Here is a 20,000-nt window from a genome sequence, read left to right on the forward strand (position 1 = left end):
GTATTGATGGATTTTTTTTTTTTTTTTTTTTTTTTTCAAAAATTGTACCTTGTAAAAATATGGTTGAGGTTGAAAAAATATTAAAGAAACAGGCATTATTAAACATGATTATGACCAACTCCTTAATAACAGTTAGGTTTGTATGAATTAGACCCTTTTATTGTCCAGGATATTTATAGAAATTATGGGAAGAAGTGAGGTAGTATGACAACATCTGCCCTTTAAGACCTGACATGACCTGACCGGGGCCATTGTCACCTTACCCATGTGTTAAGTGTGACTTGTATATATACTGCAACTTACTCTGTACCTATTCTTATAAACCATGAAGATGCGAAAGTATCACGAAAGCGCTCGGATTTTTTTTTGTTTTTTCTTTTTTTTTTCCTTTCACACACACACACACACATATATATATATATATATATATATATATATGTGTGTGTGTGTGTGTGTATGTGTGTGTGTGTGTGTGTGTGTGTGTGTGTGTGTGTGTGTGTGTGTGTGTGTGTGTGTGTGTGTGTGTGTGTGTGTGTGTGTATGTATCTATATATATGTATGTATATATATATATATATACATATATATGTATACACACACACACACACACACACACACACACACACGCTGTGGTAAGGTGCTTGTTTTGGGAAAGCGAAGTCAGCAAGAGGGGAGTCCGCTGAAGGCGAGGGGCCTGTCGCATGAGTGTGGATCACGTGCGTGATAGGTGTGGTTAGACAAGGTTACATTGCCTCCCCGACTTTTTGAGGTACATCCGCGTACCTTGGGTTAAGGTCGTGACAGTGGGGTTTTGGCATACATAATTGCAAAAGAAATATTAAGATATGATAACAGGAAATAGAGGAATGGGGAAGGTGGAAAGCAAGTAAATGTCTTGGGAACATTAAAATTGTCACGAGGAATAGGCATCTGGAAGTGGATGGAAAAATAAGATTACATGAAAGGGTGATTGTGCATACGACATTGTATAGCGTGGAAACTTTGAATTTAATAGATCCAGAAAAGGTGAAATACCTATGACAAGAAAAACATAGCAGTGGGTGAAGCCGTCACCTTTGCAATATGCCAGGGGTTCCCAATCTGTTGTACATGTTCCCCGAGTGGAGCATTTGCACTTTTCAGTGGGTATATTAGGCTATTTGAACACTGTTTTTCCATCAACATGGCTCTGTGAGTCAGTATTTTCAGTCCTGCTGGAAATGAAATAAAAATACAGATCAAAACTCATAACAACCGATTATGATCTTTGTTGTGCTATTGCTAAAGTTTCCTCTCGTACCAATCTTATTAGTACAGTTTAGTTTTAGTTAAACTGTTTTGAATAGTTTTGTGTACTTTATTATGAATGATTATCAAAAAATATAGATATGTGAAGGATCAAAATATATGATAGATTACATAAGTTTAGTTTATTGGTGCTATCACCTTTAACCTTCTAATGAATTCTACATATACAGATTTCATAATAAAATAACATATAGATTTGATTTTCATTACTTTTTTATTTTTATTTTAGGGGTATACGGGATTCTATAAAAACTGCGCCAAGGGATGGAGAGGAACAAAAAGGTTGGGAGCCCCTTCGCATGAGTTTGAACTGATGAGACAGGTAATAGTCATTGCTGGGAATTGGAGAAGAAGTTTAAATGTGTTTGAGATGAAGTGTTTGAGAAGTATGGGGAGGGGGTTACAAGGTTGAATAGAGTGAATAATAAAGAGGTGAGGAGGAGAGCAGTAGTAGAAAGGGAGCTGACAGATAAGGCTGATGAAAGATTATTGGTAGGTAGATAAATAAATAGATATATAGATAGATAGATAGATAGATAGATAGATAGATAGATAGATAGATGTTTAGATAGATAGATAGACAGACAGACAGACAGATAGATAGATAGATAGATAGATAGATAGATAGACAGATAGATAGATAGATAGATAGATAGATAGATAGATAGATAGATAGATAGATAGATAGATAGATAGATAGATAGATAGATAGATAGATAGATAGATAGATGGATGGATGGATGGATGGATAGATAGATAGACAGACAGACAGACAGACAGATAGATAGATAGATAGATAGATAGATAGATAGATAGATATATAGATAGATAGATAGATAGATAGATAGATAGATAGATAGATAGATAGATGGATGGATGGATGGATGGATAGATAGATAGACAGACAGACAGACAGCCAGACAGATAGATAGATAGATAGATAGATAGATAGATAGATAGATAGATATATAGATAGATAGATAGATAGATAGATAGAAGATTGTTAGAGATGGAAAAGGTAGTTCCGCTTAACAATATATAGATGAATGATTTAGCCTACCCTGTCGATGCAGACATTATTGAAAAAAAGAGTACATTAATCAAATTTAATAATACTATTCCAAGAAACTGTAAATGGGGTTGGACTAAACATAAACTTTTCTTGGTATCAATAGACAAAATTGAAACGTGGAATATTTATGAACCGGAAATAGAAGAGTATATAGTTCCATTTTCACCCCGTGCCCTGCGGTAGGGGAGAGAAAGAATAGTACCACCAAGTTTTCACTCGGGTCGTAAAAGGCGGCTAAAACAGGACAGAGTGATGGGACCAGGTAGCCTGCTCTCTGTAACCCTATTCCTACGAAAAGTCAAAGCATAAGAGGGTCTGGGAGGAGTTTTCTAATCAGAACCCTAAGGTTTATGTATTTTAATGTTCGTGGGTGTGCTACAGATGAGAGTAAAAGGGAGGAGGTAGAATGTTTGTGAGAAGGAAGATAGATGAGTTAGCATTAAGTAGAACTAAGTTCAAAAGTAGGGGTAATTTTGAATTTGGGAGTGTAGGGAGATGGGGAGCGTCTCAGAAGTGAGAAGAGGACGAGAGAGAGAAGGGATGGCTTTACTAGTAAGTGAGGAGATAGGAAAGCGTGTGATGGACTGGAAGTTTCTTCAAGGTTAATGGGGATGAAGGTGAAACTGGGAAGGGAGATCTGGGTCCCTGTAAGTGCATATGGGCCTGGAAATGAGAAGAGTGTAGAGTAAAGGGAGGCTTTACGGGTGGATTTAAGTGAGTGCTTAGAGAATTTTGAGAGGAATGTCAATGTTGTGGTATTGAAAGATTGTGATATACCCTGTTGGAGACGCCACGTGTGATATACCCTGTGAGAGACGCCAAGAGAAGCTCCCCATTTACGGGAGGTGAAGAGACAACAAGAGGCTTTCTCAGCCAAGCACAGGACAGCGAGAGCAGCCAGGGAAAACCCATATATCAGTCAAGCCACTCCAAACAAGTCAAGGCGACGCGACGCGAACAGGGTCAAAGGTCATCTACAACAGTCTCCACATCGACCCCCCGTTTTTTTTTTTTTTTTTTTTTTTTTTTTTTTTTTTTTCCCTCAAGAGTGCGCCACCTTTCTCCATGTTTTTCATTGGGCATCCCTTCGTTTTCCTCTGGGCTGCCAACCGTTATTATAGTAGACTAGGATCAGATATTAAAGAAGAAAAGCCAAGCGCCTTTGGTTCCAACCCCACCACGCACGACAACATAACTGTTGGCACCAAGTGGGATGGCGGAGCGAGACTAACTCTACAGCCGTGGATATCGAAGCTGCACCACGACAAAAGCACCGATACTCTTAGTCCCATCGCCCATAACCCACGCCACACCGAAGAAAACAATTCAGCAATTTAGATCTTCGCTGAACTCCATCGCAGCGACAGCCGCTTCACCAGAGACACTCATCAATCAGCTGCAATACGAGCGACGAGACGTCCTTCGCTGCATCAACCAGCTGCATTACGAGTGACGAGACGCCCTTCGCCGCATCAACCAGTTGCACTACGAGCGACGAGATACCCTTCGCCGCATCAACCAGCTGCACTACGATCGACGAGACCCCCTTCGCTGTATCAACTAGCTAAACCCGGCACTCCACTACGACTCTCCATCCCCCTTCCCTCCATACGTCAACCTGGTAAGTAGATATTTTTTCCGTTTATTTAGCCACCTAGTAGCAACAAGGTCTCTTTATTTATCTATTTATTCATTGTATTATTATTATTAGTTTTTAATGAATAGGTCCGAACACTAATCTGACACGACAAACAGACCCATCACACGAAGCCACTCTGCACGAATGTCTGAGACACAGGACATGATCCCTCAGCCCTCTAGCAACTCGTCACAACGTGCAAACACGTTGCAAAACAACATGACCACGCAAAATCTTATTACAGTATAAATGATGAGACGACCTTGCCCTTTTTCAATTGTAGGAACATCCCTGTACACAATTTCCTCGCTGAGGTTGACGCAGGGATAGCACGTAGAAGTGCCACTGATGACAAAGCTAAAATATCCATTTTAACATCTAGGATAGATAAACACGACACCTTGGCTGGGGATATCATTCATTCTGACGTCTTCTTAGAAACTGATAACTGTGCGGATTTCGTCACAAAATAAAAAATAATAATAATAAATACATAAATAAATAAAAACTTGCTACTTTTGAGCTACTTGGAGCACTATCTCCGGTATACTCTCTTGCTAAGACTTTAAATCACGGGCCATACACCACTACGGACAGAGCAGTTAAAATAGCGTCCACATTCAAAACTGAATTAAGAGAAAGCCTTAAACAATCAAATTAGGTTGTAGACTAAAAGATTGCACTGAAACATGTAGTGTCTATAATGGCGTATCTCCGATTTCTCTCTCAGCTGCACCCAGAAACATTACAAAAGGCTAGCACTCTTGCGTTCACACCAGATGACAAGGTAGCCAGATTCGCTAGGAAGCTGAAAGGACCCTAACAAAGCGATGGCTCAAATACAGAGCCAGTCCATACCATCACACCCAAACACACCGTAGCTCAGGTCACACAGGAATCTCCACATAACACAAGATCGAGAAATACATTTCACACCCGCTGTCATTCACGCCACAGATCCCCCTCGAGAACACGTAAGTTTTGCAACTATTGCCAAAAACCAGGGAATAGGGAAAGCATGTGCTACCACAAATGCCCAACACAGCCAAACCAACACTGCGGTTTTCACGGGATTTGCTTCCATTCTTACGACAAATGTCGTATATTGCGATCACAGATACAGCAGAAACGAGGATCAACATTCCCTGCAAATTATTTACGTAACCCATCTCCTACATATTCACATCACACATCTCCTGTGGGATATGCACGTAACACATCCCCCGCAGGTCAATCACGTGACACCTCTCCCGCATGACTCCATACTATGAAGCCTCAGTGCCATTCAAGGACAGTGAACCCTTACACAGACATACAGACGTCAACGTTACCAATATACACACTGGACATCATAGACACATCTTCCCCTGCATTAACCTTCAACGCCACGTCTAGAAACATCAAACCGACAGTTTTTCTCGACACGGGTTCACCAGTAAAAATCATGTCAGTGAAGAGTTTTCATAAATTCCGCACCCAAACAAAGTGAGTAGCCATTTTGGAACCCCCAGACGTAAATTTGTGGATGGAGTCCTTTCCCTATCATTGGAAAATTCTTTCTTGGCATTAGCTTCAAAGACGAGTGCCCATTCACTACAGTTTCCACTTACGTGGCTGATGTTCACTTTCCTGCTGATATCCTCATAGGCTTAACATTGATGAACCAATATAATATCATTATTTATTCTGCTCAACATGGCACCATTTATGCAAATCACTTCTTGCCTGCATTGCCATCGGCAAATTCTCCTAAAGTCAGCTACCTCAATGTGGACAAGCAGGCAAAGCCTGATTTAACGTCAAGTAATTCTAGCACAGCTGCTCAAACTAACTCTACGTCATTACACATGGATGCACCACCTCTTGATGGCACCTACGCACACACACATGCACACGACTTTAACCCTTCCACTTCACTACCAGCTGTAGGAAGATATTCCAAGCGTAACAGGCGCGCAAACTCTCCTCGATGGTCAAAATCTGCGAAACGATAAACAAAACACCCGGTAAATAACATTGATCTTTCACCGTCGGAGGACCACTTCTTGTCCCTCTTAGAGGATTTCAACACACAATCAAACCAGTCTCCAGTCTCGGAAGTGTTATCTACTCTACAACACACTCACGCAGTACTTCTCACCCCAAAAACGCTGATCCCTCGTGAATACACACGGATACATAAACGAGTTTTCCAAGCACAAGACACTGACGTACTGTATGCTAGAAACTTGCAGCGTGAATGGCATTTACCTGATTTCAGCCATCAGTTCTACGTCAAAGAAAGATCATACTTGCATTTTGATTGACAATGACACTAACGCACCCCTCCATCTCACAGTTGGTATAAACATTTGCGATTTCCAATTATATCCTTCGCGTACTAAAGTCATGGATGACTAATTCCCAACTTCTCAAGTTTGTGCCACAGTTTCCAATGTGCAAGCAGCACAGGAAACCATTGATGCATCTCAGCTTAACCATATTGATTTCACTGATGCACAAGCAGACTTGTTTGCACTTGCAACAAGTTCAGACAGACCATTGCCACGGAAGGTGAACCCCTTGAAGCCACTAATCTTATTCAGTATCATATACCCCTTCGTGAAAACTCAAAACCATGTTACATTCCCGCAAACAGCAAACGCAGGATTGTAGATAACCATATTCAAGACATGATTGAGCAAGATGTCATCGAATTATCCATTAACGAATGGAATTTTCCACTCTTCATAGTGCCAAAACAAGATGGGTCCTTCCGACCTGTAGTAGACTTCAGAGATTAAATAGACTCGTTGTACCCGACCGATACCCGATTCCACTTCTTCACGACCTCCTCCACTCTGTCGGTGAAAAAAAACGTATTTTTCATGACCTTGGACCTTATGTCGGGATATTTCCATATCCCCCTTGCCCCTGAGTCTAGACCGCTGACAGCTTTTAGCACACCCACAGAACACTATCAATTCAAACGACTCGCCATGGGTTTCGTATCAGTTCCTTCAGTGTTCATACGACTCATGCACAAGGTACTCGGAGATCTCATTGGTCACTCTGTGTTCATGTACTTCGATGACGTTTTCATAGATTCCAAATCAATTAACGAACACCTATACACTTTACACATTGTCTTCTCGCGACTATAACAGGCAGGCCTCAAACTGAAGCTTAAGAAGTGTTCTTTCCTTCAGAAAGAAATACGTTTCCTAGGGCATGTCCTTAATTCACAAGAAATTTTAATTTCGCAGGACAAGGTCAAGGCTGTCATAGATTTTCCACGCCCTACCTCTGTAGAACACATATGTTCATTCCTTAGTCTGACAGGTTTTTACAGACGTTACGTTTAAGGTTACGCTAGTATAGGGGCATCTTTCACGTCACTACTTAAGAAGGACACACCCTTCAATTGAACACTTGACCAAGAGAAAGCCTTTGATGACATAAAGAAAGCCTTAACCACGGCACCTGTCCTTGCTTTCTCAAACCACAAGCTTCCCTTTACAATTTACACTGATGCATCCTATACAGGATTAGGCGCTGTTCTCATGCAACACCACGACAGAAAACTCAGACCAATTGCTTATGCGAGCCGAGATAGAAGCCTTAGCAGTGACATACGCACTCAAACGTTTCAGACATCATCCTCAGTTCCGAAATGCACATATATACAGACTATCAACCTCTGGTTTCTCACCATACAAGAGTTCATTCCTATCTTTCATTTTGTTCGGGTGAAAGCAAATGTAGTTCCACGTGCTCTTAGTTGTCATATTGCGACCATCATTCAATACCCAATTTCAGTCAATATCACTCAAGCGCGTATAGCCGCAACGCAGAGACCAGATTCTCTTTGGAAACGTGTCATATGTTTCCTCGAATTTGCAGACACATCTGACACAGAAAACTTTCCTCCAGATATTGAAAATTACACGTTGGTGGATGACAATATTTATCATAAAACAACTAACGAACAAACAGGAACCCAACAGATCAGAGCTCCAACTGGTAGTTCCTACAGATCTCATTCCAGAAGTCTTAAAACTTATACACGATTCATCTATTAATGCCCATCCTGGCAAGGAGAAATGCGTTATTCAGGCAAGATTGCACTATTTCTGGTTAACCATGAGGAAGGATATACACGCGTACATCGACGCTTCCTACTCTTGCACGAGTCATAAAGGTCATATTAGCGGTTCTGTTCCAATTCTAACTTACCCTACACCTTCTAAACCATTCGACACTGTCGCTATTGATCTTCTTAAGTTACCACTTACACATACTGAAAACAGATATCTCTTTGTCTGTGTCGACCATTTCTCTAGATTCTGTATTATTTCCCCCTACCAGACAAGACAGCACAACACGTAGTAAAGACAATTATAGACAAACTCATGTGCCCCTTTACGACACCCAAAACTCTAGTTTCTGACAACGGGAGTGAGCTCAACAATGAGATTCTTTCGCATATTTGCGATTATTTTCAAATCAAGAAATGTAACACTACTGCTTACTATCCTAGTTCAAATGTCCTAGTTGAACGTCAGAATAGAAAGATTCTCAATGTTATCAGACATTTTGCTTCTGATCTTCAACCTTCCTAGGATGAGCATGTCCCCAATGATTCAAGTGTGTATAAATTCTGCGGTAAATAAGTCACCCCATTTTGTTCTTTTTTGCTCAGACAAACAGCTCCCATATGATCGGCTCCTTTCACACATACCACTCATTTATAACTTCAATGATTTTGTAAAGGTCAAAGTAGCTAATTTCAATCACCTATTCAAAAGAATACATAATTCCCTCCATCTAACTAAGGACGAAATGGTCCGTTTCCACAACAAATCAGCCAGAACTGATACTTTTGATATTGTAGGCATTGTTTATACCCTTAACCACACCCCCACTTCCGAGCTCTCACCTAAATTCTCTGGACCCTATCGCATCATTGGTCATGAATCTAACAATAAGGTAAAGGCACTTAGTTTGCCAAATCTAACAGAGACCCTGTTGCATAAAGATCACATAAAAAAAATAATGATAACTGTGCCATCTGAAGCTCCCCCTCCACAGGACATAGAGGACAACCCCATATCCTCTTCGCAAATTCCTCCTTTGCCACTTCCCCGCTACATTCTTCGTAATAGAGCCACTTCTTCATAAATGTATATTATTGGCTAGGTGAACGAAAATAATATCTACTTATGCCTACCCTTACAACTAAGTTTCTTTACGTTATTCATATGTTCTGTTCTTGTATAATTCCATTATGGCAAGCGCATGCCAAACATATATGTATATACCCTTCATGCTAAGGTCTTGAATAAGTTGTTTTGTGTTTTCTTTTCTTTTCTTTTAATTCTATAAGTATAGAGTCATCGGGACGGTGACGGTAGCTGCCCGAACCAATGTGATATACCCTATGGGAGACGCCACGTGTGATATACCCTGTGAGGGACACCACGTGTGATATACCCTATGAGAGACGTCAGGAGAAGTTCCCCATCTACGAGAGGGTGAGGAGACAACAAGAGGCCTTCTCAGTCAAGACCGGACAGCGAGAGCAGCCAGGGAAAACCCATATATCAGTCAAGACAAATCAAGGCGACGCGACGCGAACAGGGTCAAAGGTCATCTACAACAGTCTTCATATCGAAACCCCTCTTTTTGGCAGCCCTCAAGAGTGCCACCTTTCTCCATGTTTTTCATTGGGGAACCCTTCGTGGGGAACGCCACTTTTGCTTCTGTAAGTTTTAGCTAGGAAAATCTGGCAACCTCCAGAGCTTTCTCTGGGCTGCCAGCCGTTATTGTAGTAGACTAGGATAAGAAATTAAAGAAGAAAAGCCAAACGTCTTTGGTTTCAGCCCCGCCACACACGACAACAAGATTTCAATGCTAGAGTAGGGGATGAACCAATAGATGGAGTGTGTAGGAGGTTGGTAGAGAATAGGTAGAAAGAGGGGCAGAAGGCGAGGGTTACATTTATAAGGATCGGGTGGTTGTAAACAGCACAGTTCGTAGGTGAAGGATTGCACAAGCTGATCTCTACCTAATGTTTATAAACAATCCCCCGGATCAAATTTCTTTGCTGAATAACGTGCATATTTTGCTGAATTGTAGCCTAAGAGAGTTATGCAGTGATTGGAGGTTGCTTAAGTAAACAATATTGCATATAGACTTATAACAACGAATCTGATCGGGGAAAGGATGTAGGAGAAAATTCAATTGGTTCACGATCGTAAAATCACACCCTTTTGGGTAGGATCTTAAATACAATGTTAAAGATCATTGGGCAAAAGAAGCACCACGTCACTGCAAAACTCAACTAGAGCCTGTCTTGCGTCTTCTCTGGGGATTCCTTGAGTGACACAGAGAGAGGCAAGTGTACAGTTTGAAGAAAAAAATCGAAGAAAATTCATCAATAGTTTAATCCCCCCCCCTGTCTGAATTACACTATATTGATATTGAAAAATAGGAATATTTGTAGGCACAGAGTCTACTAACTAAAATCTGTGAACTAATACAGAAAAAGAGGAGGTGACAAATAACATTGGAGAAAGGTGGGTGAAAGTGAAGAAATGGGAAGTGAATAAAGGCAGTGGTGAAAATAAAAAATTAAAGACGTACGAAACGGAGAAGTGGTCGAGGAAGTGGTTGGGAAGATTTCATTACCAAGTAAGAATCATAGCGGAGGGTTGATGGTGGAGATGTGTTTAGGGAGTTGGTGATAGCTAACAAAGGGTTTAATTAAAAAAAAATGAAGGACAGGTGGAGAAAGAGGAAAATGGGGGAAGATTGAGAGTAGCTTAGAGTAAACTGTGTAAATTAAAAGAAACAAGAGCAAGAGTACAAGAAGAAGATGAGAAAATTGTGGTAGGTGGTGAAGGATAGAGTAGAAGTAGAAGTGGAAGAGGAGATGTTTCAAGGAGTGAATGACAGTGTGTAAAGATAGTATGTGGAACAAGGAGGATTGGAAGGAATAGAAGGTAGAGTAGTGAGTGGTGGAATAATGAAGTTAAGGAAGTAGAAAAGAAAAAACAACGAACATTCAGGGATTGGTTTCAATATAGATCGAAAAATTAGTTATGAGAAGCACAAAAAAGAGAAATAAAATAAAATATATATCTATCCATATACCAAGAAAGTAGAAAAGAAAATACAACGAACATTCAGGGATTGGTTTCAATGTAGATCGAAAAAGAAGTTATGAGAAGCACAAACAAAAGAGAAATAAAATGAAATATATATCTATCCATATACCAAGGACTTTCCCTCTTACAAGGAAAGTAACGAAGTGAAGAGACATGTACTCATTCTCACCCATTTTACTCCCACTCATTCCACTCCCATCCACCACCCTTTACTACTCCTCATCTTAGCTCCTTATGGATGACGGGCCATCCTTATATCACGCCCACTGCCCTGGTTTGGAAGCAATATTGCAATAAACAGTACATCCACAGCAAGGTCGCTTCGTTTAATACATCTCAACACTCTTTCATCAGGTCTATCTGCTATCCCCTTTTCCACCCGCGCTCCCCTTCTCACCTCCTCGTTTCTCATTATATGTAGCCTTGTAACCCCAATTATATTTCTCAGACATTTCATCTCAAACGCATTTAAACTTTTCCTCTCTTAGATTCTAAGTCTCGGCCCATACAGTCTGGTCAACACAATCTCCCCCTCATATAGTCTCCTCTTTCCATCCATTCCCAAATGCTTATTTCTCACGACATTTTTTTAATCCCACAATGTATTTAAAAGAAAAATAATAAAGGAGGCACAAAGAAGAGCAGATTATAAAATGAGGGAGGAATATAATAGAAAATACCGAAAGTAATAAGGCGCAAACGGATAGATGTTAACGGAAGAGGAAGCGGTAAGGGTAAGATTGGTAGAGTATTTTGGAGAGCTGTTGAATGGTCAGGAGGATAGAGATGAATTGATGATAGCAGTGGGAGGCGCCAAGAAAATGGCGGTAATGGGAGAGGAATATGAGGAGGAATAAAAAAAATTAGGTACAAGTAGTTTTGAGAGCAGGTTAGGCACCTGGATTAGATGGGTGTCATACGGAGTGTCTGAGAAGTGAAGATTAACTAATAGGAGACTGGCTAGTGAGGTTGTTTAATGTGTATTTAAGGGATGGTAGACTGCCGGAGGACTGGGGAGTGTTTGTATAGTTCCGCTTTACAAAGGATAAGAGGAAAAATGTAAGTGTAATAGTTTTACGAGAGTAGTCAAATGTATATTAGCACTGGAAGTGTAGAACATAAGAACATAAGAATGAAGGAGGCTGCAAGAAACCATAAGGCCTACACAAAGCCGTTCCATGTGTATTACCACCTGTCATCCCAATCCATAGAGTTGTCTGAGTATTTCTTAAAACAACTGGTAGTTTCATCGTTCGCTACACACACACACACACACACACACACACACACACACACACACACACACACACATACACGCACACGCACACGCACACACACACACACACACACACACACACACACACACACACACACACACACACACACACACACACACACAATCCCCGCCTACGAGACTTGGAGTAAAAACCCACAGCGCAGCGAAACTAAAACTATTTCAGCGCTGGGCGGGATTCGAACCCGGACCGCCGTAGTAGCAGACGTGAACTCTAACCACTGTGTATGTATGTGTGTGTGTGTGTGTGTGTGTGTGTGTGTGTGTGTGTGTGTGTGTGTGTGTGTGTGTGTGTGTGTGTGTGTGTGTGTGTGTGTGTGTGTGTGTGTGTGTGTGTGTGTGTGTGTGTGTGTGTGTGTGTGTGTGTGTGTGTGTGTGTGTGTGTGTGTGTGTGTGTGTGTGTGTGTGTGCGCGTGAGGGTGTGTGTGTAAAATTATAGTCTAGTTTCGCTTGCATCTAATAACGGGCACGAAAATTATCGCTTCTCATCACTCCCACCCATAATCTTTTAGTAGTGAAAGATTATTGAGGAAGTCTTCAACACTTCCATAGCAACGGATGACGTTGTTGACGTCGTTGCTGTTAGGGTTGATGAGGGACTTGAACTGCCATGCGGATATTCGAACCCTTCGCTTCAAAGGTACTGCAATGTTATGAAGGCATGGGCTGCGGCGGCGGCGACGGACTCGTGAGTCCCTTTGGATGACTGCGGTTGACGGGGTGCAAGGGGGGCGGGGATGCACTTTGGGATTGGTTGCCAGGGTGCTTGTGTTGATGGTTTCAAGCCATATTTATGTTTATGGGCTCGAGTGTGCGCTCGCCCGCACGCACGTGGTGTGTATTTACCTAGTTGTATTTACCTAGTTACATTTTGTGGAAGGAGAGCTATGCTCGTAGTGACCGCCAGTTGTATCTTTCTGCATCCAGTTATTTCTTAAAATCATGTATAGTTTTAACACTCTGTTTCCTCTTTCATTTTGTTCCATGTATCTATTACTCTGTGTGGAAAGCTGTTTTTTTTCAGATCTCTTCTGTAACTGTCTTTCTTAAGTTTCTTCTCGTGTCCTCTTGTATTTCTTCTGTCCTATTTTAGTAGGTCATTCCTATAAAGAATTTCCATATCTTTCATAATTCTGTAGATGGTTATCAAATCACCTCTTTCTCCTCTTTGTTCTAGGGTTGATAAGTTTAGTTTATCCAATCTTTGTTTGTATGTCAACTTGCAAAGTGTTGGTACCATCTTTGCCATTGCTCTTTGATTTTTTTTCTAGTTTCTTTATGTTGTTTTTTTTATTGTACTAGGTGTCCATAGTGACGCTGCGTATTCTAATTTTGGTCTTATCAGTGTAATTAGTATCTTCTTTACCATTTCCTCATCCATGTAGTCAAAGGCCACTTTCATTGATCTTATTAAGTCATAAGTTTCTCCAACTATTTTGTTAACTTGTTTGTCTGGTGTCATGTCGTTTGAGATAATTACTCCTAGGTCTCATTTTTAGTTTACTTTTATAACTACCTTTGTACCAATTTTATATTGACCCAATATTCTATTTTTTTTTTTCAAATTCCATTATACTACATTTCTTAATGCTGAAATTCACTTCGTTCTTTTTATTCCATTTCCAGACTTTCTCCAGGTCTTCTTGGAAATATTTGCTATCTTCTTCTGTACTTACTCTCTTCAATAGTTTCGCATCTGCAAAGAAGTTCATGTAACATTCCATGCCTTTATCCATGTCGTTTACATAAACAACAAACATTATCGGAGCCAATACAGAGCCTTGGGGGGACTTCGCTTATCATATCTATTCATTTTGAGTTATTTTATCTAAATACCACCCTCATTTTTCTTCCGTTCAAGAAATCTTTCATCCATTCCAATAATTTCCCTTGTATTCCACCTATTGTTTCAATTTTTCATAGTAGCTTTTTGTATGGGGCTTTGTCAAAAGCATTTTGTAAGTCCAAGAGTGCACAGTCTACCCTACCATTTTTTTTTCTTGTATTATTTCTATCAATCTTGATTAAAAGCATATTAAGTTTGTAGTACATGATCTTCCATTTCTAAATCCAAATTGTTTGGGGTTTAGTGTGTTGTTCTCTCCCAAGTGTTTAATCCATTTATTCTTAATAACTCTTTTGCAGATTTTTGCAATTGTGCTTGTAAGGGATACCGGTCTATAATTTGTTGGATTTTCTTTATCTCTTCCTTTGTATATTGGTACAATATTTGCATTTTTCCAATGTTGTGGTACTTTTCCTTCTTTGGGTGAGAAATTAATTATCTTGTGTATTTTATCTGTAGGTTCATCTATACAGTCTTTCATTATCTAGTTCGCTATTCCATCGGGCCCATATGACTTTCTGACGTCAAGGTTCTTTATTTGGTCCCTTATTTCTTTCTGTGTCACCGTTATTTCTTTCACTTTAGGGGATCTTTCTCCTTGTCCTTCATCCCACATTTTTGAGCTTTCAGTTGTAAATACAGGCCTAAAGTGTCTCGTCATTACTTCAGCCATTTCATCGTCTTTTATATATTATTTGTTTCCTTCACACAGCTTCACTAGTTCATGTATGTCTTCTAGTTTATCGTTTACATATCTGCAACATAGTTTAGGTTGGTCTTTGTATTTGTCTATTATATCGTTTTCATATTTTCTTTTTTCTGCGTATATCTACATATTCATTTCTTAGTTTGATGTATGTTTGCCAGTTAGCCCTTTTTTTTTTCTTTTTTCCATTTTTTCCAGGATGTGTTTGTGTAGATGTGTGTGTGTGTGTGTATGTATGTGTGTGTGCGCGCGTGTGTGTGTGTGTGTGTGTGTGTGTGTGTGTGTGTGTGTGTGTTTATGTGTATGTCTGTGTGTCTGTGCCTGTATGTCTGTGTCTGTATGTGTGTGTGTGTGTGTTTGTGTGTTTGTGTATGTCTGTGTATCTGTGCCTGTATGTCTGTGTATGGGTGTGTGTCTTTATGTGTGTATGTGTGTGTGTGTGTGTGTGTGTGTGTGTGTGTGTGTGTGTGTGTGTGTGTGTGTGTGTGTGTGTGTGTGTGTGTGTGTGTGTGTGTGTGTGTGTGTGTGTGTGTGTGTGTGTGCGTCTGTGTGTTTGTGTGCGTAAGTGTTCACCTAGTTATATTGGCCTATTTGTAACCCAATAGGAGCGCAAACTGGTGAGCCCAGCTAACGACGATATCCACCAGCGTTCGAGTAAGCGTGTGGGTGTATGTACGAGTCTATATACATTTTGTGAGCGTCTAATTATATGCATGTATATTTTTTGTGTAAGATTTAATGTACACTAATTTCCTTTTTGTTGGTGCATATGATTTTCTTCTTCTTCTTCTTCTTCTTCTTCTTCTTCTTCTTCTTCTTCTTCTTCTTCTTCTTCTTCTTCTTCTTCTTCTTCTTCTTCTTCTTCTTCTTCTTCTTCTTCTTCTTCTTCTTTTTCTTCTTCTTCTTCTTCTTCTTCTTCTTCGCGTTCTTCTTCTTCTTCTTCTTCGCGGTCTTCTTCTTCGCGTTCTTCTTCCAGCAAATATTTCATGTCTCTGTTAACGCCATTGTTCGACGTAAGATATCTTCTCTCTTGCGATATTCAATGCATTTTGTCGTCAGGTTAATTCGAGCCAGGTGACTTTATTGAGATCATGGTGAAGTCTTGACAGCCTTGCGTTAAATTGCGACTTTAGATTTAAATGATCCACCAAAAAAATAGTTTTAAGACCCTTAAGGACAAATGATTCCCGAACCCGTAGGTCAGTATAACTGGTTAATTTAACCAAACCAAAATATAAAATTCACTCATTTGGCTGGAAAAGTTTAACACTATATCCTTACGTTCCCTGTGCCAGATCGCCCCATTGTCCCACCACTGACTATAATCGCCCAGTTTCAGAGATGAGACATATCTAAATAGTTTGGCTAGAAAAGTTTGATTATGTATTTTCTTTTGTTTCATGCAATAGATCTCCGTGTCGCCCTTTCACCCAGTATGGTGACGTCACATCATGGCGCCTTTGTGCTCATCGCGTGTCTTTGGCTCACCCTCCTGCCCCGCTCCTCCGGTGAGTAATCTTGTGTCCATTTGATGAGCCACGCTACGAATTTTGCTGTGTAGATGTATAATTTGATCATTATCTTTTAATTCTTCTACACATTACTTACTTTATAGCAAAGTCATTTCCTTGTACCAGAACTATGCTAAATGATCTGGAACAAACGCTTATTTACACAGTCAGTTCCGTAACATATTATCAGACTTTTGACTACAACTGTAGTCAAACCTACCTCTACAGTACCACTGAGAATCTGCCATCGGTGAGGATGCATATTTATTACACGTAACTTAAAGTTGTTACCGCAGTAATACCAGGAAGTTACTATGTATGCTCTGGTTACAAATAGTGCTAGGGCGAATCTGTTTTGTGTAAGTTGGATTGGCTTCTCGCATTACTACCGGGAAGTCAACCTAAATGGGTCTTTTATTGGTATTACCAGTGTTGATCTACTCTGTTGCTTAGATCGGTTACCATTACCACCAGGAAGTTATGATTTATTCCCCAGTTAGTGATGATTATATTCCAACATCGTACCGACAAATCACACTTCTCTGCACCCCCTCGAAGTCATAGGACACCTCAAACTACAACTCGTCACACCACACGACCCCTTGCTGAATCACAATACGGTTTTAGACCACTACACTCCACAGACACTCTTCTAATAAACCTCAGACAAAGAGGTTTGATGATATCAATTCATATAAACCCCCTCATAGAACACTTCTCATAACACTAGACATTAGTAAAGCTTTCGATGTCATCCCCCGTTATAATTTCACAAACAGAATATATAATACAAACATGCACAATAGTACCAAAAGATGGCTGACAAATTACATTCACGATATACTCACACTCAACACCTCGGAAATACAAATATCTTCTTACATAGACATAACAATTATATGCACAGCATAACGCAGACAAAGATACAGAAACACTACAACTGTACCTTGATATACTCAATACCTGGTTCACTATAGACTCAAAATAGCCCCAACCCAATCTACAGCCACACTTTTCACCAGTTGGACAGTGAAACACAGATGCATGTCACACCTCTATATCAACAACACACACATACAGCCAAGATTCTTGGTGTAACACACAATACATACATATCATTCAAACAATATATTACAAACATAAGGAGTAAATGAGCACCTAGACTCAACGCGCTTAAATAAATTGCAGTGACAACACTTGGAAAAAAATATATTACTACAGTGTACATACAATGCATACGCTCAGTGATGAAATATGCAAGCACCACATGGCCCCCTAATCTCACTCAGACACACCACAACACCCTACAGATCATACAACACATATAAAACACCTGCGGACCATTTACACCATGAAACGAAAGTCCTCAAAGCCAAGGATCACTTTGACATGAGAGGCACACAAACATTTGCCCTAGTCTCCACAAGCACAGTACACCCACTAAACTACATAGCAGAACACTCACACACATCAAGAAACATCAAAACAACCGCGAAATACCTGTATCACACACAAATATTTTCTTCTTTTCCTCCACAATCACCAGACACCAGCCTTCTAAAGTATATCCACAATCATATCATTCACTGCTCCACCAACAAACTGAAACACAATGCATTCCTGCATGCCAGACCCTACACCACACTGATATCCTTTTAAGCTACCACAAGAGGTTGGATGACCGCATCGCAGACAACTGCTCAAGATGTAATACTTCACACCATCTTATACAACACATAATGGAAGACTGCGCTGTACACAATCATGTACAACAACAACACAGTAATAACGCTATAAAGTATTTATGGAAAAACCCCGTTCCAACCGTGGCGTTCCTCAGGGAGACGGAACACCTCGGCCAGACAATCTAGGGATCAAAAACAATAACAATATCGCATCAGGCAACTTTTAACGTGACCTAAGCTAGAGAGCTCAGTCTGCTTCGTGACCACAGCTAGAGAGCTCGTTTTTTGCAGAGACACGAGCTAGCAAATACCTGTGAAATTTATATCTCCGAATAGTGACAAATGATTGTGTTGTGTTTTTGTAATTGTATACGTATAGTGCTATACAGTTACAGGTACAAGATAAAGTGTAGTATTTTGTTAATTTAGAACTAAAACAGTATTCTGTTACGGTACTCCAAAGGTAGGAGTAATGGTAAAAGTCAAGCAGAGGAAGCCTGTTGTATTTAGAGACCGCTTTGGTTTCTTTTGTTGATTTATATTTTCTCTTAGCCGTTTGTTTTCCTGAAGGAGGAGCAAAATGGCTTGTGAAGGTTGTATTAACCTGGAGGACCATCTCAGGATGTGTGAGGAGAAAATTCGTCTTCTTAGGAGTGTGCTTTGTGAGAAGAGTGAATCCTCCCCACAACCCTAAGGGGGTTCCACTTCTTCCCCTTCTGCCACTGCAGTGAGAGAATGGCGCTCCGTGGGGTCCCGTTTGCCGAGCCCGCGTTCGGTAAGCGGGTGCCCTGCGGAGTAAACGCTGGCTCTAGCAAATCGTTTTCCTCAGCTGAGGAGTGAGGAAGCTGAAAATCAGGGGCCGTATACACAAAACTTGTTAGCACTAACAAATAGCTGTTAAGGGTAACAAATTCCTGTTAAGACTAACATTTAGCTGTTAAGCACTAACAGTGGATACAGAAAACTTGTTAGGGCCTTAAAAGTACTGTTAAGGTAAAAGTGGTGTGGAGGACTATTAAGCTCTTAACAAATTCCTGTTAGTAGAAAAGATGGCGGAGCAACAACAAATACAAAGACGACGGCGAGTATGTCGACAGCGACGGGACATATTTAACGAATACAATGACGACGAACTCATCAAACGCTTCAGAATGAACCGTGCTGGTATAATAACAATGGCTGATTCAGTGAGGGACAAACTTCAATCCCAAACAGAACGGAATCGACCACTGAGTCCTGAGACGGAGGTGGAAATTACCCTATGATATTTAGCCACAGGTAAAATGCAGCAGCGACGACTTTGAGACCTCACAAGCAACAATCAGCCGTGTCATTACTCAAACAATTGATGCACTATCAGAACCAAGAAGCGCAAGTAAAACAAGCAGAGTTCATGGAAGACTGTAGGTTTCCCGGTGTTGTGGGTACCATAGATGGCACAAATATTAGAATTGTGGCTCCAAGTGTAGATGAACATTTATATGTAAACAGAAAACGATACCACAGCATCAACGTGCTTTGCCATGCCTCCTTCTTGTCCTTGTGTCCTTGGCTTGAATCGCCCATTTATAATTATTTTTTCCTCCATAATCACGTTGACCAAGAGGAGTGTTTCCTCTTGTGACCAATTTGGCTTCCTTTTCTTTTTTTGTGATTCTTCTGCCATGTCTATATCCTCTGAAATAATTGTTGAGTCTTCTGTCGGAAGATTTGTCTGTGGCGCGGCCGCCTATACAATGCGCCTTCGTCCAAAAATATCTGTCGTTGGTTAATAAGTACTCCTAAAAAACC

The 20,000-nt window shown here is 40.4% G+C and overlaps 1 protein-coding gene across 1 annotated transcript in view; it reads left to right on the forward strand.

Annotated features, from left to right (window-relative positions):
* The window catches only part of LOC143037221 (uncharacterized), a 262,402-nt gene that overhangs the window by 114,113 nt on the left and 128,289 nt on the right, over positions 1-20,000 (forward strand). The window contains exon 3 of the mRNA XM_076205342.1: positions 16,423-16,521. Within this exon, the coding sequence (XP_076061457.1) occupies positions 16,449-16,521 (73 nt within the window). The 5' untranslated portion in view covers positions 16,423-16,448. The remainder of the gene's footprint in view (positions 1-16,422; positions 16,522-20,000) is intronic.

Source organism: Oratosquilla oratoria, chromosome 22 (genome assembly GCF_046742065.1).
Source record: "Oratosquilla oratoria isolate Oo_2021 chromosome 22, ASM4674206v1, whole genome shotgun sequence".
Classification (NCBI taxonomy): Eukaryota; Metazoa; Arthropoda; class Malacostraca; order Stomatopoda; family Squillidae; genus Oratosquilla; species Oratosquilla oratoria.